General features: G+C 32.5%; 1 protein-coding gene across 6 annotated transcripts in view; it reads left to right on the forward strand.

Moving 5' to 3' along the window:
* SLC12A1 (solute carrier family 12 member 1) overlaps window positions 1–24852 on the forward strand; it is a 124192-nt gene extending 99340 nt beyond the window's left edge. For all 6 annotated transcript variants that reach the window (XM_074294424.1, XM_074294429.1, XM_074294430.1 and 3 more), the window contains exons 21-27: window positions 344–487; window positions 6391–6522; window positions 6758–6869; window positions 7925–8011; window positions 17806–17941; window positions 22329–22396; window positions 23517–24852. In XM_074294424.1, the coding sequence (XP_074150525.1) occupies window positions 344–487; window positions 6391–6522; window positions 6758–6869; window positions 7925–8011; window positions 17806–17941; window positions 22329–22396; window positions 23517–23652 (815 nt within the window). In that variant the 3' untranslated portion in view covers window positions 23653–24852. The remainder of the gene's footprint in view (window positions 1–343; window positions 488–6390; window positions 6523–6757; window positions 6870–7924; window positions 8012–17805; window positions 17942–22328; window positions 22397–23516) is intronic.
* The last annotated feature ends 651 nt before the right edge of the window (window positions 24853–25503 follow it).

Below are 25503 nucleotides of genomic sequence, written 5' to 3' on the forward strand. Positions count from 1 at the left end.
TTAATTCATACTTGAGATCAGGTTTGAAGGAGGAAGATAAGTCTTCCTGACTCCAAATCTGACATTCTATCCACTATGCCATCTAACTGATCATGGAAATAGATATAGAAATATACACATACAACATATTATATATAATATATATATGCACACACATAGATAGATAGCTATATGTACATATATACACACATGTCTGTACATATATATATTATACAGAAAGAGAATGAAAGAAAAAATATAAATCTACCTCATTTTCATAGATTTCATAAAAGTATCATTGTGAACTCTGATTCTGAGCTAAACAAATGAATAATTTGCCACTGGCTTTGTTTTCTATTAACAGATGAATTAGAAAAATTAGAACAAGAGAGACTGGCATTAGAAGCCACAATTAAAGATAATGAGAGTGAAGAAGGAAGTAGAGGGATTCGGGGACTGTTCAAAAAGGCTGGAAAGTTGAATATCACCAAGCAAGTTCCCAAAAAAGGTAAGCTTTAAAATCTCCCGTTTCCTTGCCCTTAAGAAAATAACAGTTTCACTGCTAAACTATTGCAATCTTTTAGCTGAATTTCAAAAATCAGGCCATCTGAAAGTTTTTACTGACCTCTATGTGCAGGAAGGATGATGAGACGGGATCAGAAGGATCAGGGGCCAGCAGGAGGATCAAGGGTATAGAGGAAAATAGGTCTCAGAAGTCTGGAGACTGGTGGTCTCCAAATCTGGTGAGGATTTAGAAGTAAATGCCCTCAGGAACTTTACATAATAAAGAGATGATTTAGATTGAGAACCAGACACCTGAGTTCCCAGGGATTCATTGACTATTAGAACTGGAAGGGGCCCAAGAGAAGTAACTGAAAGGTAGGAAGGCCACCCAGCTCAGAGGCAAAGTGATTGACCCGAGGTTAAGGTAGCCAGTTCTTCACTGAGGTGGCATTAAAACCAGGTCTCTTGACTCCCAATCAAGACTCCTTCTCTACACTGCACCACTGCCTGAGTAGGCTTAGGAATGTGAAATGAAGGAGTATTGATTGGCTGAGAAAAAGGGAGATGGAAAGAAATTTAACAACACAAAAGAACAGGGACACAGCATGTTGTTGTACAAAAAGCACTGGGATTCTGCATCAGAGAACCTGACTTTTCTGCTCCTCATCTCTGAGCAATTATGAGGGAGTAGAAAATGAAAACCCAACAATTCATAAAGCCCTATCATCCTCATTCTCAAAGAATCCCTTGGACATCAATCATGATTTCACAGGTATTTATTATTAAGATATTAAATCACTTTTATGTGTAATAAGATTTTTTACTAGACCTATGATTTTTATTTATGGAATGCTTAGTAAAGCAACTGCTTTTCCCAGTGTTATTGGAACCAATTCTGAAATCTACTCTATTAGAACCCTAAATTGCTCAATGGCTTGTCCACAGCCATGCAGCCAGTATATGTCACACTTAAACCCAGTTTTTCCTGAGACTATATCTCTAATTACTATACCCAATTGCCCTTGATATAATAATAAAGCAATGAAATCATAACTATAGAACCCTGGAAAAATTTATATCTATATATACTTTTAAATTTACTAAATACATTACAATTAATCTTGGTAATCGTGGATTAACAATATATGACTTAATAAACCTGATTTCATCTTATAAAAAGAAAGATTCAGATAATTCATCCTTTGTACTAGTTCTCCATAAACACAGTTGAGAAGTTTAGAAAGGTTTGTAGTGGCCTCTGCTGGTACAAAAATGTTAAAGCTTTAACATGTATTTTTAAAAGAAAAGTAAGGAAAATTTTTGGAAATAGTTGGAGGAAGCAGCAGAGCTGAATGTATACTTTAAGCATTTACTGGTTGTTAATTAGATCAAGGAAAAAAAATAATGTGTCTCTAGATGTTCCCAGAATCAGATCAGAATTTAAAAATTGGGATTGTACCAGTTTCTACTTTGCATGATTAATTTCCACCTGAGATACTCAAATTTGGAGTTTTAAAGTAATCACCTAATTGAACAGAATTTTGAGAGAGAGAGAGAAAGAGAGAGAAAGAGAGAGAGAGAGAGAGAGAGAGAGAGAGAGAGAGAGAGAGAGAGAGAGAGAAGGAGAGGAAGAGAGAGAGAGAGAAAAGGAGAGAGAGAGAGGAAGAGAGAGATATGGAATTTTCTCTATTTTTAATATTTATATTTTCCCCACTACAGTAGTGGTGTGAAATCTCTGAGTGTAGTATAGGACTGTCTTACCCAATCACAAGGGAAACTAGGAGCTGCCAAAATATCTCTTTTACCTATGAGAAACAGATAGGATCCTTAAAGCAAATACCAACTGGGTTATGTAGATACATAATCATTTGATGGTTTCTATTCCTTCCCTACATCCTAATATTTGGCTATCCAGGAAGACTGGTCATTATTTTAAAGTTAATTATTTATAAATAATATTTTCAAATGGTGAGATTATTATCTGATATCTTATTTATTCATTGATTGATTTTAAAATTATCTGATATATCAATTTCAATTCAATTCAACCAACATTTACTCAGCCTTTATTCTGTTCAAGACTTTGTTCTAGCCACTAGGGATACAAAGAAAAAATTGCATAATGTCTGCCCTCAAGTGGTAAGGAAGAGAGGGAAATAAGACTTTCATTTGATGAAAGTAGAAATTTCTTTCATCTAGATCAGGGAAGGCTTCTTGGGGGGAGAGGAGTGGCACCTGAAGATGGTAGATCAAAGATAGCAACCCATTCAAAAATCTCCCATCATTTTCCCCCAAATTTTAAAATAATATCCTTTGTGCCTTGGTCTTCCTTGTCATTGTAGAAGCTTTTTATGGACAAGTTCTTTTTTTATTGTTTGATTTTTTTTTCTTAGCCCATTTCTTAATTTTTTACTTTTATGTTACAGTTGGGCTCTATTTACCTAGAGGTGGGGAGGCACTGTACAAAGCTTTAGACCAAAACACAAACTCAAAAGAAAACACTGTAAAAACAGCTAAAACAAAAACCTCAAAGAAATGTTCTAATTGGACACAAACACAACAAGATTCCTGAAAAGTTAAAAGAAAAAGATAAGAATGATAAAGGAAAATTGGAGAAAGAAATTAAATTGATGCAAGAGAAAAAGGGGAAAAAAAGAGGAAAGGGTGAAGGAAGAGCTAAAGTAAGGTAAATTATCTCATATAAAAGAAGAATACAAAGAATTTTTACAATGGAAGAAAAAATGTGAGAGTTGGCAATGGCTGAACCTCAATCTCATTAGAATTGGTTCAAAAATAGAAGAATATATATGTGACACATACACGTATACATATCCTCAGTCAAGTATAGAAATAGATCTTACACAATAATTTGGTGGAGGGAGAAAGGTATAAAAGAAATGGCAAAGAGGGAGTAATAAATGGGAAGGCAGATTAAGTGAAGCAGTCAAAAGCAAAACAGACTTTGGAGGAAGGACTACATAAAAAGCAAGACATACAGATGCAAGAAATTGAGATAAAGAGAAATACAGTTAATAATCATAACTGTGAATGTGAATGGGATGAGGCTCAAACATAAAATAGAAGTGAATAATAGAATGGTTTAGAAACCAGAATCCATCAAAATGTAGTTTAAAAGAGATACCATTTTAAATAGAAAGACATAGACAAAGAGTCCAAATAAGAAGAAGAGCAAAATTTATTATGCTTCAGCTGAAATTAAAAAGGCAAGGGTAGTAATCATGACATCAGAGAAAGTGAAAGCAAAATAGACCTAATTAAAAGAGAGAATCAGAGAAACCACATTTTGATCAAAGGGACCATAGACTATAAACTAATAACAACAACAAATTACATCAAGTTCTCTAAGAAGCCATGTTACCATATATATATCCTTCTTAAAATACAAGCTGTTATGTGATCCAGAAAGGCAAAGAATCCAAATTTAAAAGGGGCATATGTCATATCCAGTAAATAATATTTAGCATGTCAAACACATGCTTGTTTTAGTTGTTTGGTAGTTCTTCTGGGCCATAAGATCAGGGCTAATTCTTCCCTCAATTATTCATAGGCATATTCCCTGGACTGCAACAGATTCGCATATAGTAAGAGCAGAGTTTCATAAAATTGCAGAATTTGAGAATTGGAAGAGATTTTGACATTCATCTAATCCAAAGGTTCTTAACTTGGAGTCAGTGGATAGATTTCACAAGATCTATGAACAATGGATGAGAAAAAAGTTGCATTTTTAATTCTCACTAACTTCTAACTAAAATTTAGTATTTACTCCCATTATTTAAAAACATTATTCTAAGAAAATGTTTTTGTTAAACAGTCCAAGATGTCTAGGACACCAAAAAATGTTTTCAGCTCCTGAACTAGTCAAACCTGGGATTCTGTAAAAGAATTCAGAATACAAATTGGTGTACAAGTGGCTGTCTTTGTGCAAAGATCTTTAAATGTAAACTCTGTGTGTGCATGTATTTCATTTAGTAATTTAAACATTCAGTATTGTTCCTTGACACTGAAAGCAAGCCTCACACCATTTTGTTTATAAGTGCTCTCTCTCATGGGTCCAATCAAGTCTAGGGAAATTGAAATTGGATAGAAACGGATAATTGTTTTACAGTTCTCAATTCCAAAATATGGCAATCCTGAAAGATATTACAAAGAATTTTTGAAGCCTATTAGATCAGAGAGAAACCTCAGAAAAAAGTTGTTATCTCTACTTTAAATACTGCCCTAATAATTTTTAAAAATATAATAATAAAGCCACAATATTTAATGAAAACTAGAAATTTGAAGTTATATACAGATTAAGGTTGAGTGTGACCAAGTTCACATTTGCATATGGGGCCAAAGAGTCCTAACTATATGCTATTGTCTGCCTGTTTGCAATTTTACTGTCAAAGTTAAGTTGTTACTGTTTTTTAAAAATAATTAAGTTTTGAAACATTGTTAAACTTAATATAAATTTGGTATTTTCATGTTTTTAAAAATTATTTTACTGAGAAGTCAATGGAAGGAAATTCATTAGAATATAAGAATAATTGCTTCAATAAACTGGTTTCAGTATCTATTTTTCTTTTGTGTTATTTAAAAGACATGAATGAATCATAATAATAAAAAAGGAAAATGTGTGTGCAAAGCTAAAAAATCTATTTAATAGGTGCCCTTAAAAGGTTAGATTAGACCTTTATAAATCAAAGTTTTCAGGTTTGGGGAAGGATTTGAATTTTTTTCAAATTCTTGTAAATTGTAAACTATTTTTCAATTCATCAACAAATATTTATGAAAAACATTTTAATGTGTGAAGACAAAGACAAAAATGAAACAGTCCCTGCCCTCAAGAAACTTACATTCTATTGAAGAAAGCAATCACATAAAGGAAAAACCAATGGTAATGCTCTTGTAGATTTTGTTTGCGGGTACATGCTTACTGCATATCAAAGATGTATATCTATAAATATACACAAAATAAATACAAGATAACTATTGAGGAGAGGAAGTCAGTAGTAGCTGGGCGGGAATCAAGCAAAGATTTGTGTAGAAGGTGGAGTATAAACTGAACTTTGAAGGAAACTAGAGATCCTAAAATGTAGATATAAAAAAGGAGTTAACAGTTTTAAAACACCCATCCATAACCAATATTGGTCCAAATGGCTCTCACAGTTTTCAATAAGAAAGTTCCTTTTATAAACAAAAGTTGCTTTTATTTTGAAATTTTATGCTGTGAATTCTTCTGAATCTTTAAAACCCATGCAATTCTAATTTCTATGTCCATTATTCGATTATTTAAGGAAAAGGTAGTCGAAATCACTCTTAGGGAATAGACCTTTAAAAGCAGTGGAGCCTCAAGGCTTAGAGCCAAGATGGTAGAAGGGCCCTGGAGAACTTTGTAAACCATATTTTCATGTGAAAACATTTAGAAAACATTCATATATCCTATAACTATAAAATTCTAAATATATTGTCATATATTACATATTTAAGAACTTCCTTAATATTTTTAAATTTTTAGGTAAATTAGAAAGATTAGTATCCTCAAATAAATTTACATCTGAAATTTGGAAATTGTATTGGAGGTTTTGTGGTTGTTTAGGATTTCTAAACTACAATAATAAATTAGTCATATTATTAGAATTGCCATATAACTAAACAACAATTCTCCTATGAGGTACAAGACCAGGGACAGAAAAAACATCCAATAATAAAATTAGTGATTCTTAGACCAGTCCTAAATTTTCATTCAAAAGTAAAAAATGATATTAATCATTATGCAAATAGGAAAAAGAAGAAAATAAAATCCACTGTTTATCTATCTAATTTTTCAAAATTTAAGCCTTCCTGTCATAAGGAAGAAAATGTACTTTGTTACCATTTTTAAATTTGTCTTTTTTTCATTTCAAGACAGCGGCATTAACACAATCCAATCAATGCACGTGGGGGAGTTCAATCAGAGACTGGTGGAAGCCAGCACTCAATTTAAAAAGAAGCAAGGCAAAGGCACCATTGATGTTTGGTGGTTGTTTGATGATGGAGGTAAGTGATGCTAAAAAGTACAGCAGAGAACAGAATTTCTCTACTGACAAATTTAGCATAATGTATGTGAAACATACGATAATGTTAGCAGATAAGACATGAAATTTCCATATTTTCCAAAGAGTTAAAAGAAATAGGTGCTTTAAATGTAGGGCTGAATAAAGTAATTGAGTTGTTCTCTTTCACTTAAACATTCATTCATCTTACAGTAATGATAAACTTTTTCCCCCTCCAGGGTTAACACTCTTAATCCCCTATATCCTGACTCTCAGGAAAAAATGGAAAGACTGCAAATTAAGGATTTATGTTGGAGGCAAGATAAACCGTATTGAAGAAGAAAAAATAGCGTATGTATTGGCAATTTCTGTCATTTAAAATAAGATGTGTGGTTCATACTCATATTATTTAACAGCTCCTATTAAAATATCTAAAAACCTTTCATGTACAATTAAAGTGAAAATAAAGGCATGCTGATAAAATTTAAATTTATTTTCTTTCCCATAATTCACTATTCTAGTCAACTGGGGAATACATCAGCTTTATTTTGCCAATCATCATATTCCCCTCACTGGAAGACTTAAATGCTTTTAAAACAATACCCTTTCTACTGTTGGCAGAGAATCCTGACTTCTAGGCTTGAATGGGAATATCATTACTTTCTTTAATGTTTATTTGGTTTTATCTAATTACTTATTCAAAAGAAAGAGACTCTAAAATTATGTCTACATTTGCATGATAAAAGAGAAAATACAAGTGTTGGCTTCAGTTTTATAGATGCTTCTGGCTAATCTACTAATTAACCTTCAAGTCTTAGTATTGCAACTGAGTAATTTTATCCTTAAAAAGGTGGAGGTATATACCTTTATGATTATTACTATTATTCTCTAAGTGGTGCTATGTATCTAATAATCATAAAGCACCATAATCTTAGAAGAAATGGGATGTTGGGTGACATAAAGGACAATGGATAAAGGTACATTAGGCCTAAGCAGACTATAGTACGATACCACTATCGACTTACATGCAAAAATTGACATAAAAGGCAGTTTCAAGACTGTCTAGAAAATGGAGTAAGCCCCATCAGATAGCATAAGTGATGAATAATATGTAGATAGCCAGAATGTCCTTCTGATAATTTCTAGTCCCATTTTCTAGGGCTAGTTTTTGTATTTTACAACTTTTTCTTGGGGCTTTAGTGAAATACTTTTAGCCCAAACAATATATCCATCAAGTGTTGTAATGAAAATCAAATACTAACTAAAATCTTATAAATAAATTAGCTTGCTTGAGAAGCTAAGTTGAAGTGAAACATGATTGCTTTGATATCTTAATTCAAACACAAATATTGTTTGATTGAGAGCAGTTAAATATTAGTGATGAAATGTTCTTTCTTGTGTTTTAGGATGGCTTCACTTTTGAGCAAATTTAGGATAAAATTTGCAGACATCCATATCATTGGTGACATCAATATTAAACCAAACAAAGAAAGGTATGAAACATTTATCAAAATCCATTATTTACCTCCACAGTAATCTCTTATTCTCTTTTATGCTCGTTATCAAAGAGTGAGAAAGCTAGGCTTTTACCACAGTCAGTTTCTGGTATCATAGAACTCAGAAGGGCCTAAAATAATAATGAGCACAAAACTATCCAATAAAATGTTATATAGATTCAGGGCTTCTTAAACTTTTTCCACTCATGATCCCTTTTAGCCTGAGAAATTTCTAAGTGATCCTGGGTATATATGTAAGTAAAATAAATATACAAATCAAACATTTGCTGATAATAAGTCATAATTTTGTGACCCCCCCACATTCAGTTATGAGACCCCATATGGGGTCATGAAGCAAAATTTAAGAAGCTGGGGAAGGTTACTTTCAAATGACCTGTGAAACTTGTATAATGAAGAGAATACTTGGAAAAGTTCAAAGAAAATTCAACCAACATTTTGGAGTTGTTCATGTTTCTTTCTGAGTTCTCTCTTCATAGAAAATGGTCATAGAGTCAGACAGCTTCACTGAATAAATAATGATATTGATGAAGATGAGATGGATAGATAGATATTTTTCTGCTTATAATTGTGGGGCATTGGTGAATAACTTGGGGAAATGGACTTTTACATTGTAGAGAGCACAAATTTACTTTGGAGTGAGCCATTCAGGTACAGCCCAGCACATTTATATTCCCTACTGTTATTATTGCCCTTTGTTTTTTCTAATCTATGACCTATGACCTGTTTATAAATTCCCATTGTGGGTGACCAATAATAAAATGACAATTTATTAAAATTCCAAGATTCTGTTTTATTATATCCCACTAAATTCTTGGTGATTTGTGACTGGTACAACCAGTTTGTTTTAAGAGGGAACTAAACCAGGGGTTTCATCACTATGGAGGACTCCCAGAGAGGGATCTCCCTCTGCCAGTGAACATAACCATTTCTTCTGGGACTCGCAGACTCTGAGACTTGCATGAAGCACTGGACATCCTTGTACAAATCATAGGGCTAAGATGTGTAACAACCAAGATGGCATGCTCTCTCCACTCTGCCACGCCAGCTCTCTGTAACTGCACTATTAGCTAATTCAAATGGCTTGATAACAAAACCCATGCCTTAATTTGATAAGAAAGCTATTTGAGATACAATTGCCCAAGTCATTCTGCTGTCATGCTTGCATTTTATGCCAGGCATAAATGCTTTACTTTTATAATGCTTTACTTTTATAAATTCTACAATTACTACATGCTCCTAATCAAAATGAGCCTTTTTGCAATTCTCTTTGGAAAATAGAATTAACATGCCTACATGAACTGGACTCTAGTATAATTCTCTCTGGTGGCCTTCAGGATTTTCATTTAATTGAAGAATAGATGAATTTCAATTCACCTTAAGCCCTTTCCTCTTAGTATGTTTTTTTATATATAATCAAATAAGCTTGAAGCTTCTGGGATGGGTGGGTCAGTTTCAAAGCTACTTTGAGGTGCCAATTCACTTAGAGGATCTGTATAATAATGCAGGCAGCTAGGCAGGGGTGAGTTGAGGGAAAGTAACTCAATCCTAGCCTCCAAAATACTTTCCCGTGTGATTGGAATTCCTTAAAGAAATTCAGATGTAACCTATTTAGAGCCAGCCAGTAGGATTTTCTCTAGATTTTCAAAGACAAAACCAGGTCAGAAAATATATAGTTTATCAAGTGTTCATTTCCCCAGCACAAATCCTCTGAAAGGGAGTCATCTTATTGTGAAAACCCATTTCCAAGACCCGCTAGAGGATCTAGAACAGCTACAGGATAAAGGGTACAGCTTAAGAATATGCCATGGGTAGAGTTAGGTTTCAGCTAAGCTGGCAAGGCCACTTTCCCCAGTCAAAGCTGTCTCCCAGATCATTACTGATCCTCCTTAAAAGCTTCAGAGAAAAGGGTTCATTCAGTCCAACACACATCTGAAGCAAGATTTCTCTCCACAACATTCCTTATATCCAGCCCTTCATTGAAGGCTTCCACTAAGAGAAACTCATTTTCTTCATATAAGCTGCATGTATTATTTTTATTATTGTTGTTTGGGCATTTCAGATGCATCCAACTGTTTTTGCCCCCTTTGAGGTTTTCTTGATAGAGATATTAAATGGGTTTGCCATTTCCTTCTCTGTCTTGTTTTACAGATAAGGAAACTAGGTAACTAGAGTTAAATGATTTGACCAAAGTCACCTAGCTAGTGAGTGTCTGAGGCCAGATCTGAACTCTGGAAGATTAGTCTTCTTGATTGCAGGCCTGGAGCTCTATGCACTGTGCCATTTTCCTGTCCTTACATGTTTTACCTTTAGAGAACTCTAAATTTTAGGAAAATGTTCCTTATTACATGTAACATTATTCAGAGATGAAACCAGCTAAAGGTCAATAAACAAATTAACAATGAAAAGTATTTATAAAGATTTTTGTAGCAAACTTTTGTCATCAAGGACAATGGAGCTATCACATTTGGTCACAGATATACTGCTACATAAGAAAAAACCGGTCCTGAAGAAATATATATGGCAAAAGCTGGATAAGAATAAAAATATACACAAAGAAGTTGGATTAGAAGCAACACAATTTTAAGAGCACTGAAGAATTGCTTCTCAAAGTTTCTGAAGAAAATGCCAAAATCATGATGTGGAAAGGGGGAAAAACTTGGACCTTGTTATAACAACAATAAAAAGCAACAGAAAATATCAATAATTACAGACTTGTCTGCCTATTCCCATCTATACAAATCTATACAAAGGTTTTTTGTTTTTTTTTATGAGAGTAATATACATACTAGCCTAAACTATTTTGAGCAAGAAAGTTGTAGTGCATAACTGGGGAGGTTTGGGTTAACTTTGTCCCAAGATGGATTGATCTGGACCCAGCTACAAACCCTGTGGACATAAAAGCAGTTTTTAGGACTTTGAAGAAGAGCTTCTGAAACTGCAGGAAACCTCTTTGCTGACTACTTTTAACCTTCTTGCTGGTAGCTTTTATCTACTTTTATCCTCGGGACTGCTTTTAGTCACCTGGAGAACTGCTTTTTTTTCCCCCAGAAATATTTGAATATGTTGCTCCAGTTGCAGGGTAGTGACCCAGATAGAAAGGAACAAGCAGGTTTTCCCAAATGACCTTCTTTATCATATTTTTAATCACACAATTGATTGAAAGGAATAGAAAATATGGTTCCACTGCTTTTGTTTTGAAGAAAAAAACACTTTTTTGATAGAACAAAACACTACCTTACAGACTTTCTTCCAAGAAGATATCAAGATTCCTTGAATGAGATAACAACAGAAATAACTTTGTTCATTGACCCTCTGGTTATAATTATCAGGCAAGACATATGCTTGCCAAAGGTATTTTCTATTGCTGGGGATATACACAATAGAGTTCAAATGGAAAGGGATTTGTCCCTTTTTTTAAAAATAGTATTTCCCCCCCACACTTTTAGCATTCATTTAATAAGAATTTGAGATTTGAATTTTTCTCTTTGGCTCCCTCCTCACTTTTCTCTTCATCCTAAAATAGTAGGAAATTTGATATAGGTTATATATGGACTATTATGTAAAACATATTTCCATATTAGTCACAGTTGGGAAAGAAGAAACAGATCAAAAGAAAAAACCCACTACAAAGAACAAAGAAAGTAAAAAACATGCACTTTACTCTGCATTTCAAGTCTACTAGTTCTTTACCTAGTTATGGATAGCATTTTCATTCACAAGTCCCTTGTACTTGTCTTGGATTATTGTATTGCTGAGGAGCTGAGTCATTCATAGCTGATCTGTTGCTGATTCTATGTACAATGTTTTCTTGATTTTGCTCTTATCATTTTCATCACTTCATGAAAGTCTTTTGAGATTTTGTTGAAATCAGCCTGTTCATTTCTTATTGTGTAATAATGACTTGTTCAGCCATCCCCCAATTGATGGGCATCTCCTTAATTTCCAATATTTTGCCCCCATGAAAAAGCTCCTATAAATATTTTTTTGAATCTGTAGGTTCTTTTCACTTTTTTATGATCTTTGGGATACAGAACTAATAGTAGTATTGTTGGCTTACAGGGTAAGTACATTTTGGTTGCCCTTTGGGCATAGTTCCAAATTTATCTCCAGAATGGTTGGATCACAACTCCACCAACAATGCATCAGTGTCCCAATTTTGCCACATTTTCCAACATTTTTCATTTTCCTTTTTTTTTTTTTGTAATATTAGCCAATCCAATAGGTGTAAGGAGGTATCTCAGAGTCATTTTTATTTGTATTTCTCTAATTAATCTTCATATGCCTATAGATAGCTTTGATTTCTTCATCTGAAAACTGCCTGTTCATATCCTTTGGCCATTTAGCAATGGAGAATGGCATGTATTGTTATAAATTTGACTTAGTTCTCTATGGATTCGAGAAATGAGGACTTTATGAGAGAGACACTTGCCATAAAATTGTTTCCCAGATTTCTGCTTTCCTTCTAATCTTGGTTGTGTTGGTTTTATTTCTACAAAAGCTTTTTAATTTGATTTAATACAATAAAAATTGTCTGTTTTACAGTTTGTAATGCTATCTCTTAATAGAATCTTTACCTCACTCCTCCTATAAGTATTTGGATGCTATGCATACATGTTCAGTATATTATTTCATTGTCTATTGTACCTTTTAGCAAGTAGTTTCTTTCCTTATCTCTTTTAATTAGGCTTATTTTTGCTTTTATTTGTCTGAGATCAGAATTACTTTCCCTGATTTTTTTTATTTCAGCAAAAACATAATAAAATTTGCTCTAGCTTCTTACCTTTACTCTGTGTGTGTCTCTTTGCCTCAAGTGTGTTTCTTAGAAATAACATGTTGTAGGGTTCTGGTCTTTGATCTACTCTACTATCCATTTCTTTTTTATGGAAGATTTCATCCCATTCCATCCCATATTCAGAATTATGATTACTAATTATGTATTTCTTTCCATCCTCTTTTTCCTTTTTTGTCCTCTATCTTCTTTCACACTTTCCATTCTCAAAAGTATTTCACTCTTATCTACTACCTCTTCTGGTCTCCATCTCTTCTGTCAGTCCTATACCCCAAATCTCTGTTTTATATAATCTCCCTATTTTCCTGTCAGGTATGTAGGTAATTGTATATTATTCTCTCTTTAAACCAATATTGATGAGAGTAAAGTTCAAGCAATATCCATCACCCACCCTCCTATCTCCTCACCATTATAATAGGCATTTCACACTTCTATTTTTTTCCCCTACTCTTTTGAATTTGTTTAATAGATTCTTGATATCTCATAGTTATTAGCTTCCTCCACTTGCTCAGATCTAATTTTTAAGGAGTTGTTTTCCCCAATTAGCTTTTGTAACTTCCTTTTCCATTTTTCCAGTTGTAATTTCCAAAAAGTTGCTTTTTAAATCTCCTTTTCCTTTTGGCCAATTCTGCTTTTTAAGTAGTTGTTTTCTTTTTCCAAGTTGTTGACCATTTTTTAATAGTTATCTTATATCACTCTAATTTATTTTCCCACTTTTTCTTCTATCTCTCTTATATGATTTTTGAGCTCTTTTAGGAGTTCTTTCTGGACTTGAGAAAACTTCCTGGTTTTTTGGTGGGTTTTGATATTGTTGTTTTCCTCTGAATTTTTATCTTAGACTTCTCTGTTATCATAATAACTTTCTATGGTCAAATTCTTTTGTTCTTTTATTGTTGGTTTTGATCATCTGCTTCTTGTGCTAGTGGATGCAAACCCTGTCTATTTACCTATTTTGCTGCAGTGATGGTGCCTTGAGGCCCACAGGGGCCCCTTATGTCTTATGCTGTATTGGTGTGGTGGAGGGGTAGTGGCTAGCACTGTTGAAGGCTGGAAGAGTCTGGCAGCTTATCTGATGCTGAACTGGGGTCCTTGTGGTGGGGTCTGGCTAGTGGGATGCTTCTGTGTTTCCCTGGGGCTATACTGAAGCATGAGGTGGTCCAGCCTCTACAGGATGTCTATTTCCCCAGGGCTGTGTGTATTGAAGCACATGAGGATTCTTAGAGCTAGAGTTTGCTGGTTTCCCTGGCTAAGGTAAGGAATAGGGGATGCCTGGCAGGATCTCCCATTGCTTTACTGAAGTGGGGCTTGCTGCTGTGTTCTGGGACACTTTCTGTGTCCCAGAATAACATACAAATTAAACATAAGTAAATATGTCATGGGCAGATCTGCAAAAACACATGCATGGACAATGCACCAGCTATAGAACAGCAACAGATCAAATTGCATCACATTGCCTCCACTTGGTATAAGCAAAATAAGTATCTACCATGTGCTGACTCTGTGCTAAGCAGTGGGGAAGCAAAAATGAGCCAAAGTCTCATGTTCATAGAACCAACAATGGAAGAGACAATATGCAAATGACAATGTATAAACAATACAGAACAAATTGAAAATAATCCACATAGGGAAAGAACTACATTTAAGGGGAATCTGGACAGACTCCTTGTAGAATGTAAGATTTTATGTGGAAATTGACAAAATTCAGGGACAGGAGGCAAAGATACAGATGGAGAAAATTCCAAGCAAACAATATACTTATTGACAAAGACATAGTACAATGACTTGATATACTTTTCATCAGCAATTGTTTTTAAAAAGCACTAAAAATTATACCATGTTATTTTGACATAGAAAGCTCCTACATCTGGTTACCATCTTCCTAGGATCAGGACTATTTAGTAGCTATTGACTTGGGAATATGCCCCTTCCCTCATCTCGGTTTTACCCTTTCTTGCAATGGGTGACTCAGTAATGTGTAACATTCTCACTCCAGTCTGAGTGAAATTAAATTTACTATACATGATGAGACTTTTTATAATGGTCCAAGCCATATACCTATAGACAATTATAGGAACAAAGACACAGTTTGACTAGTTTCGGAAATTAAACCTTAATGTGCTTCCAGTTTACTTGTTCAATGAAAGTAGAAAGTGTGAGCACAGTTCTGGCATTTACACTGTATTTATACTTGCCCATCTATGAGAGATTAGGATGGATGGATGGAAGATAAAATAATTGAACCAAGAGAAACTGAGAAATTCAAGTACAATTCTTTTACAATATGGAATGAATTGAGTCATAGGCCATCTTCAAATGAGAATCAGAGAAAATTAGAAGTAATTAAGCAGAGAAATTTAGTTTAACAATGATGGCAAGGTAGTTAACAGCAGAATCTTGTGCATTACCTAAGAAGAAAAGAAATCTTGATGTGAGAACCTGAAAAGGAAAATTACACAATTACTGTAAAAGTTTTGTTACCTGGCATATTAGTTGAATTACTTGAGCCAGGGGAGGGGAGAAAGGAAAGAATGGTTATCAGATAATCCCCCTCTCCCCCCCAAAACCCCTAGGTTAAATAAGAATTATACTTAACAATGGAATATCTTACCATACAAGATTGCCATAAAGAACAATTAGAAAGTTCCTTAATTACAGTAATCATGCTTAAAAAGGAACCCAGGGGAGCTGAGCTGAATAGAAAAATATAAGGACTGTTAACATTTTTACCTGTCATTTACCAAAGAACATGGAAATTTTTCTGCTTTATAGTTCTAAGAAAATACTTACCTTGTTCAGTCTAAATTTATGCCAGGTTTTAACAGAAATCAATTCACCTGTTAGTAGGTAGATGCTGTTAATTAATTAACAAGTTCCTATGTAATAACAACAAAACCCTCTACTCAATTAACTTAATTTAAACAATACTTTACATTTTTGAAGTATCACAGATTTATATCTGGATGGATCGTTACTTACAGATGAGGAAACTAAGACGTTAAAACAGAGCTTAAATGAGTTGTCCAAGATTGCAATGGAAGTAAAAATCCAGTACCCATTACAACTTGCCTCCATCCTTCAAAATAGTGTGGGTAAGATGGATGATAAATGGGAAAACTGAAGGCAAGATCCATAAATGACTTAACCCCACAAGTCAATGGTAGGACTAGAACACAAGTCTCTTGACTCCTGGCCCACTTATCTGAAGGTAGCTTGTTGGACAATGGATAGAGCACTAGCCAGCAATCAAGAAGACAAGTATAACTTCAGCCTTCCCTAATTGTGTGACCCTGAGCAAGTCATTTAAGTCCAATTTCCTCAACTATAAAAAGATTGTTTTCTCCTAGAGTTGTTTCGAGGATTAAATAAGGTAATATTTGTAAAGTACCATGGAGCAGATACCTAATAAAATTTGTTTCCTTCCTTCCTAGTTCAGTATTCTTTCCATTATACCATGCTATCTCTTGAAGTCTTTTCAGGAAATGGTTATAGTCAGGCATATAAAAGCCACTACTCAATGTATTTCCTACTAGTTTCACACCTGCCATGCTGTCACACATAACTCTAAATGGTACTATGTAATAGAAATTGTGATAATGCATCATATCAGCCCTTAACATTTCTGACAAAAGTATACATGGGTGAGTTCACTTTTCTCCCTTTTCATTTTTTCCTAAAATCAACATCTATCTCTGACCCACCAGCTAAAAAAATCAGACTTATTATTTTATGCTTTTGATTTATTGATTCATTAACCTCATGTTTATAATAATTTCCCTAGATTCTAAATTTTATTATTTCCTATTGTCCACCCATCTGATTTCTCTTAAAAACCTAGAAAATTGCTTGAGCCCTGAAGAGTTCAAGGCTAGTTCTCCAGCTAGTAGATATTACTGTGACTTTCATTTCAGAAAGTTTCTAAGTTTCACTTCTGAATTTATTAATTAAAATTGAACTATATTTTATAGATAAGATCAAAATGAGAGTTTTATTTGGCAGAGGGGAATTGAGTGTTGAAGCAATGTGTTTTAGGCATTTAATGTTTTATGTTACAGTTTTTGAAGTTCTGTTTTGTTATATTGGGGAAATAGATTTACTTTAGTATTTGTATGAAAGACAAAAATAATACTTTAAAATATATTTTAAATATTATATTTATATAAATATAACTATTTAATATTGACATATAAGTATTTTATATAAATATAAAATACTATCTTTTATCTTTTAAAAATATTATAAAGCTTCTATTAAGTTCTCTCTCCTACTAATATGTTTTCCTTTTAATCGAGCATAAATATCCCTAGATTTGCAGGTATTAACATCCATCCTAACTACCCTGATCCCTAAACTGTATTCAAATACTATCATTTGAAAAGTTCTTTCTTACACCCAAAATACACAAAAATAAACAAGCAGAGGCATCTACAACTGTTACAAAAAACACTCAGACTGTTATTATGGTCATTGAATTCACAAGATTATATATTTTTTAATTTAACATGTCCACACCACACTAACATAACTGGAAATTACACAGGTAGATTGAAAGTTATAGCCTTTTTGACTCTTACAAAAATCTAATTTATATCCTATATCAGTTCATAGGCTATTTCCCAATTAGCATGTACAATAAGCAAATAGAAAATTATTTTGTGTTCTGATATGTCTATAGTAAAGTTATTTGCTTGAATGGAAATTGAATTACCAAAGGAGCTAATATTCCTGTATTTTTGTGTTTAAACTTAATATAAATACTTCACAAGCTGGCGACATATTAAACAAACTCTGGCCATCTTCTAAGTAGCCAAGAGGATAGATTCTTCTTTGTTCATAGGATGTTACTCACATAAATAATTCTTAAAAGATTTGCATGACATTCAGCACTGATTCTAAAGTCAGTAGGATCAGTAATACCTAGATTATCTGTGAAATAATGAGCCAGTTTCCTACTGTGAAGCATCCTTTATAATTCCAATTTCAGCTGGAAATTCTTTGAAGAGATGATTGAACCATACTGTCTCCATGAAAGCTGTAAAGATTTAACAACTGCTGAGAAATTAAAAAGAGAAACTCCATGGAAAATTACAGATTCAGAACTGGAAGCATTCAAAGAAAAGGTAAAGCCTCCTCTTCTCTAAATTCTTACATTGTTGTTGGAATAGCTGAAAAGAAAATAGTGGCTGGTTGAAAGAGCAATAGTAGAAACCACTATTATTTGCTTTCATTGTTCAGGCATTAAAAGATTCTGCATTTTCAGATGTTTTTCAATCATCTCATTAGATACAACTACTTTTAAAATTGCTTGTTTTCATTGCTTTTGGTTTGACTTATAAAATCAGAGTTTGTTAGAAAAGAAGAAAAATAGATTGGCCATGAAATTTGCTTTTCTGTTATTTCAAAGAATAGTAGGTATTCATGTATAGTCATTTAAATACAGACCTTTTAAAAGCAGTAATATAACCTAAATAGCTTAGGAGCACCATCAGTGCTCTTAGGTACCATTTATTTCTGTAAAAAGTATGGAATACATGAAAGTATGGAATACATCAACAAAGATTTGAAACGAATAAATTCAACAAAGGGTTTAGGCAAAATTTTACTGCATTAAAAAGCCATTTTTAAAGATAGCTTGGTAGTAGGGAAAAACTAGGATAGAGTGTTGAAACTGGAGTCAGGAAAAATCTTCCTGAATTAATCCAGCCTCAGACACTTACTAGCTGTATAACTCTGGGAAAGTCACTTAATCCTGTTCGCCTCAGTCTTCTCATCTTTAAATGAGCTGGAGAAGGAAATAGCAACCAATATTTCAATATCTTTGCCAAGAAAACTCCAAATGAGGTCATGAAGAGTTAGACATGACCGAAAAATGATTGAACAACAACAGTAGAGAGGATCTTATTATAAGACCTTGGATATAAGGTGCAAAATATTGACTTTCTTCAGAAAAAAAAAGATCAGAATTCAAATCAATTCAACATTTCAGTACCTAGTACATATATAAGAGGTACTAGGTATGAAAATATCATTCTTATCCTCCAGGAGTTTATAAATTAATAGAAAGGATATTATAGTACACAAATATATTATTAACAATATAGAATGTAAGAAAGTAAGGGGGAAATTAAGACATAGTGTTCCAGGAAAATCTGAAGAGGAGTCAATGATCAAAAGACTACCTAAGATTTTATGATGAGATACATATAACTAATTATATTTGTCTGTATTTAAATTGAGGGGAATTGGTCACAGTTATAACATAGAATTTTTCCAATTTATCTGAATAGCAGAACCCAGGGAAATAATACCATAAACCGGGTTTTGTGGTTGATTTTATATATAAATGAATCTTAATAACATAACAAACCAGAATTTGTTAATTGTTTCATGTACAAAGGAACTTTTACTGTTTTCTAAGGTTATCAAATACTTGAGGCTTTTGCCTGGTTTTATAGACTGTTCTTTAAAAGGACAGATGGGTTGATATATAGTTTAGATGTTTCTAATTAATTGACTAACCAGTTTGAGTTAAAGATAAGTTCTACTAACTTCCCTCATCACTGGAACAGTAATCACTTAAGATCCATTTCTTTCTCTGTTATCAGTTTAACTCTATTCAGTGAATGCAAGTTGTGATATTATTCTTTGGAGTAAAGTATAGAATTAGGAAAAGTTTTAATTACTATCTTAAATGTATTTCAAAGTCAAATGAAATATTCAAGTAGATTCAAAGCTAAACATGTATATATATTTATGTATGTGTGTGTATATATATATATATATACACACACACATACACACAAGTATATGCCATCAATTTGGATCAAATATGAATTCATTATGTCTTTCTTTTAAATTTAGGAAGGATTTTTGGATTGCTGAATTCTGATTTTTTTTTCTTTAAAGGAAAGGATTATGTTGTTCTAGTTATGGGACTATAAAAGTGGGAACTTGCAAGGCAAAATCAGGGAAGGGTGAATACAGGTCATGATGATCAGGCTAGGCTTTCTAAAAACATTGATGATCAAGCAATAAAAGGAAAAAAAGCAGATGAAATAGATTGAGAATTTAAAAATTATACTCCATAGTGAGGACTTTAAATCAAATTAGGAATTACTGGAGGCATACCAATGAAAAATATGTTGAAAGGATATCAGGTAAGCATTATCATTCATTCATTCATTTACATGGTTCAAAATGGTTATTGATAAATAAACTAATGCACAGAATGATTTAGAAAAGAATAGATCTTATTCAGAAATGTCAGTAAATCAAGTGTTGCACTATTTAGTATGAATGGGAGAGCTGTAAAGACTGAGGGGGAAAATACAAGAATGTAAATATTTCATAATATGAAACTTAACATCTAAGTTGAGTGTTTATAATACAGAGGACAGTGAGAACATCCAAACATAATATAGATATATGTAATATAGAATAATATATATATTATATATATATAATCAGATTATATATAATATAATTATATAATTATAATATATTATATAATATAATTAATAATTTTATAATATTATATATATATATATATATATATATAGAGAGAGAGAGAGAGAGAGAGAGAGAGAGAGAGAGAGGACAGTGAGAACATCCAAAGTAAACTTGATTGGAAGCAGAGAATGATATGAAATGACCAAAAAATTAGTACTAAGTTGGAAGACTAGTATAAGACTTTCTTTGCTTTATAAATGTTATGGGGTAGGCTATATGATGCAGTGAATAGAACTTTATAAATGTTGTAGTCTATTCAACTCAGTTCAATTCAATAAACATCTATTAAGCACCAACTCTGTATCAGGCACTGTGTTAAGTTCTAGGAATATAAGAAGTAGTAAAATACAGACTTATCTTTAAGGAGATTATAATTTAATGAGGAAAATGTCTTTTAGAAACCCTGCTCTTCATTGATATGAACCAGGATTCAATTTTTTTAAATGATAATGTTAGCATTTTTTTCTCTAAACTATACTATATGAAATTAAGTATCAACATATTTATCACTTATATGGTTTTTAAGTATAAATATAGCTTTATTTCCTTCATTTTATCCTAACTCCTTTAGCCCTCTAAGCAAGCATTTATAGGTACAGTCAATTCATTTCAATCCTTGCCATGTTTCACAGCCAAAAATAGCTTGGGAATCACTGGTCTAACACAGAACTGAACCAAGCCAAGAAAGTTGTAGCTATGTCAGGTCTATCATATTGTGATTGAGCAATTCATTTTTTTTTCTCCTGAACCAGTGAAATTATGATAATAATTACCATCCCTTGCTTTTCTGTCACTGGAACACTATATGGATAAATTAGATTTGGCTGTTCATTCATATGTAGCAAATGACTCACTCTGAAACATGCATTAACTATTTTATCCCATTACATTGCCAATTCTTACTAAAAAACAACATGTACCCTCCAAACTTTAAATGTTAGTACAGCTGTTGAAAGTGTTTTTCCTGATAGAAGTAGATGTCTCATGACTGAAAAGTGCTTTGTGCTTCCTGGGAAAGATGAAATGTACTTCACCCTATCTTATCCTCTTGAAATTAAGAATAGGCTTACTTCTCCAACCTGATTAGTTTCCTAACTCCTTAAAAAACATAATTGTTACTACCTTCTTTTGCTCTGTCATTCATTTTTAAGGTTTTTTTAATCCATTTTTAATTATTTTAGAACACAGGAGGCACACTAGATAGAAAGACCTGAATTCAAATACAGCCTCAGACACTCAAAAGCTATAAGTCACTTAGTCTCAGCAAAATTTGTAAAATGTGGATAATAATAGCTCTCAGGGTCAAATGAGAGAATATCTATAAAGCACTTAGCACAGTGCTTGGCACATAGTAAACATTATATAAATATTAACTTATTATCATTATTATTCTAAAAGTTAGACAAAGGTTTCTCATAAGTTTTATATATGTGTATATATATATGTATATATGTATACATATATATATATATATATATATAACTTGAACAAAAGAATTAATTGCATGTGTTGATAATTAAGGTTCTAACAATTAAAGAGGACTTTTACTCTGAGATTAAGAGATTGAGTGAAAAAGGGGAACTACTAATAAGAAGAGCTATTAACTAGAGTGAGGAGTCAGGGTTTCGTCCCTAATCTATTTGCTGCAGAGGTAGACAACTAAAGGCAACAGCCATTCCATTTACTTTAAGTGTGATATTGATGATTGCCCCCAAAGCAAAAATTCCTATTTGTCAGTCTGAAGGAAGGAACATTGTTTCTAGAGGCAAGAGACCTGTGTTCAAATCTTGCCTATGATACTTGCTATCTGCCTAACCTTGGACAAGCCATTTAACATTCCTGAGCTTCAGTCTCCTCATCTGTAAAATGGGGGTCTGGACTTCATGAATTCTAAGATTTATTACACTATGATGCTATGAATACCTAATAGCCCAGGCCAAAGTTGTTTGCTAAAAAAAAAAAAAAAAAAAAAAAAAAAATCTGATTTATTTTCTACAGAGTTATCGTCAAGTCCGATTAAATGAACTCTTACAGGAACACTCACGAGCTGCTAATCTCATTGTCCTGTAAGTACCATGTCATACTATGTATGTATGTATGTATGCATGATTGTATATGTGTACATAATATGCCTTGGTTTATCATAAACACACATATATATCATGTGTGTGCATTCGTATATAATGTGCATTTGTGTGTGTTTATGTATATAAAATAATGAATTGACATGTATGAACTAGATTGCATATAATATTGTAACATATTCTATGTTACAATATATGCGCTTATGTGTATAATGTGTGTTTACATATACATGTATATTTGATATGCATATATATGTAAACACGCACATGTACAATACCTAAACATATACTTTACATATTAATGTTACACAAGAAAAATGTGATAATATTCAAATAATTTTATCAACCTAAAGCTTAAAAAAAAGTTATACCAAATTAAAAAATTTTAGGAAGCAAATGAAAATAAACATTGTTAAATTTTGATAGTTCAGCATGAATGATTTATTATCTATTTTATAGTTTTCTATTCTTTAAGATCTGACTTCTATGAAATATAAGTATTCAAGTTGAGGCTGTGTGTTAATCTCTCAAGTATGTTTTTGAGAGGATTTCGGTTTTGGATAGGGGCTTTTTTATGACCTCCTAAGGTTCCTAACAACTCAAAGGGTGTTTTACCTAGAACTCTTCTGATAACAATAACTTAAGAACAATAAAGCAGCTGACTGGCATGATGAGAATAGTAAACTGATCATCAGAAGATTCCAATTCTGGTTCTCTTTCCACCAGTAAACCAGTTAATTTTTCCAAGTCTATGAAAAGAGGAAATTGAATTAAAATGATCATTAAGATGCCTTCTAACTCTTAAATGATACGATTCATTCATTTTCATTATTTTTCTCTCTTCCTTATAATCTAGCACCCAAATCTGATTTGTCTGATTTTACAAAACACTTGTATTCTTTAAGAATTAACATTACTCTAAAGTTTACCATCAGACTCATTTAAGTGTTTAGGTTTTTCTTGGTATAATCAGTCAGGATGCTAATTAAATATCAATTTAAATTACTATTTATACTATTGATGTTGGCCTCTATCATAATTTTTAAAAACTTTTTCTCTGTGTGTATTTTTTTTTCTTCCTTCCCCAACTCAATTCCAACAGGAGTCTTCCAGTGGCTAGAAAAGCCACTATTTCGGATACCTTATACATGGCCTGGCTAGAAATTCTCACAAAGAACCTCCCTCCTGTCCTGCTGGTTAGAGGAAATCACAAAAATGTCCTAACTTTCTATTCGTAATATACAAAGGATTCAAACACAATTCATTTTAATATGTGAAGGGCAATATGAAAGTACTTCATGTTCCAGGTCTGATCTCAAGAAACTTCCAAAGACCATTCTATTGATCTACAATCAACTCTGTCATCATTTTTTAAACTTACTTATAAAACCTATATACTGTAAACCTATGTGCTAAAAGTGATACCAGCATCAAGAAAAGCCTGATCCAGGGAAAATGTCATAATTTTTGCTGTCAATATATGAATAAGGACATGAAATAAAGCCATGCTTACCAGTGCTCATTTTTTTTAAGCTACCATGAATGTCAATTTCTCTGGAGTAGGAATCAAATCTTTTCTTTCCATGGTATTTGCTTACCAAGTCTAAATATAGTCTTCAGAAAACACATGTTGACTAACTGATCTAGTAAGTCAAGCTTATTAAATGGAAAAAGACAAATTTGGCAAGAAGCATGATCAAATGTAGTCTCCTGAGAGATTTATTTAACAAAAGAGTATTAAAAGCCAGTAATTGAAAACTATTCAAAAATTTTTTTGTCACTGAATGTTCAAAACATTTGGCTAAAATTGGCAATTTAATGTAAATACAAATATACTAAGAATATTCAGCTTGAGTTTACTGCCTACTTGAAAATATATATAGTAACTGGATTACTAAAAGCATATATTTTAATTAAACAACTAATGCAAAGGCTATCTTTGAACACATATTTTAATTGACCTCTATTATATAGATTGAAGTTAGCATTGTACTGCTAATTATGTGTGATTTGTTCTAATTAAGTAGTTGATACCTAGGAAATCTTAATGCCTTTTAATTTGAAAAATAAATACCACAGATTTTCATATTGTCATCTATTTCCGTACAGATACATATATATTTAGAAAGAGAAAATCACATGTTTAATTATTTTATATGGTGATGACATGTGTTTAAAAGGATAATAAATGAAAAGCTAAATTAAGAATTAAATTAAAAAACTCTCAAGATTTGGAATATATAGATCTTCATTTTCTTTTTTTTTCCCTTTCATCTTGGAGAGTTATTTACCAGTAGAAACCAAGCACAAAATTAGAAATAAATTTTCCAGTTTTTTCCTCCAAGTGAATGACTTGATTTTTGTGATGAATTTTGACTGCTTATAATTGATATAACATATGAAAAAAAATGAACTTGAAATAAATAGATAAAATTTGAGTGTGTTGGTCTATTGTAATTTTTTTTTACCTTTTTATTATGAAGGCTGAGTAAAAAGGTAGTACTATGAAACCTGGATCAATAACTAGCACTTATCAACCCAGAGGAAATGAGGAGAAAATGAACAGCAATAACAAAACAAGACAAAAAAAATAATACAAATTGTGCTTATAGAACTAGGCAATAATAAGTAAGCTTGATAGATTCAGGAAAGAACAGACCTAGTGTTAAAAGTGCACAGAAGACCACTTTGAGATTAGCAATGATATCATTTAAATATATATAACTGTGCTAAGTACTTTACAATCATATCTTTTGATCTTTATAGCCCTGAAAGATAGGTATTATTACTATCCCCATTTTACAGATGAGGAAACTGAAGCAAGCAGAAATTGTTATTTGCTCAGGTGTCAGAAATGGATTTATAATAACTGAAGAGTCAAAGCCCAAGCAATGTAATTTGTTAGCAAAGCATACAGTTGCATAACAAACTGAGTCCCTGGTCCCTCAAGATTTTGCACAAAAGCTAATAAAATCAAAGGGAGTATAAAAGCAAGATATAAGGTTTGGATATTCAGATCTTTATTAAAAGAAAGCTTTGGGACTTTCCAAGATGGGGGACAAGAGAATAGATTCAGAGAGGACAGACAA

This window comes from Sminthopsis crassicaudata, chromosome 2, assembly GCF_048593235.1.
Source record: "Sminthopsis crassicaudata isolate SCR6 chromosome 2, ASM4859323v1, whole genome shotgun sequence".
Classification (NCBI taxonomy): Eukaryota; Metazoa; Chordata; class Mammalia; order Dasyuromorphia; family Dasyuridae; genus Sminthopsis; species Sminthopsis crassicaudata.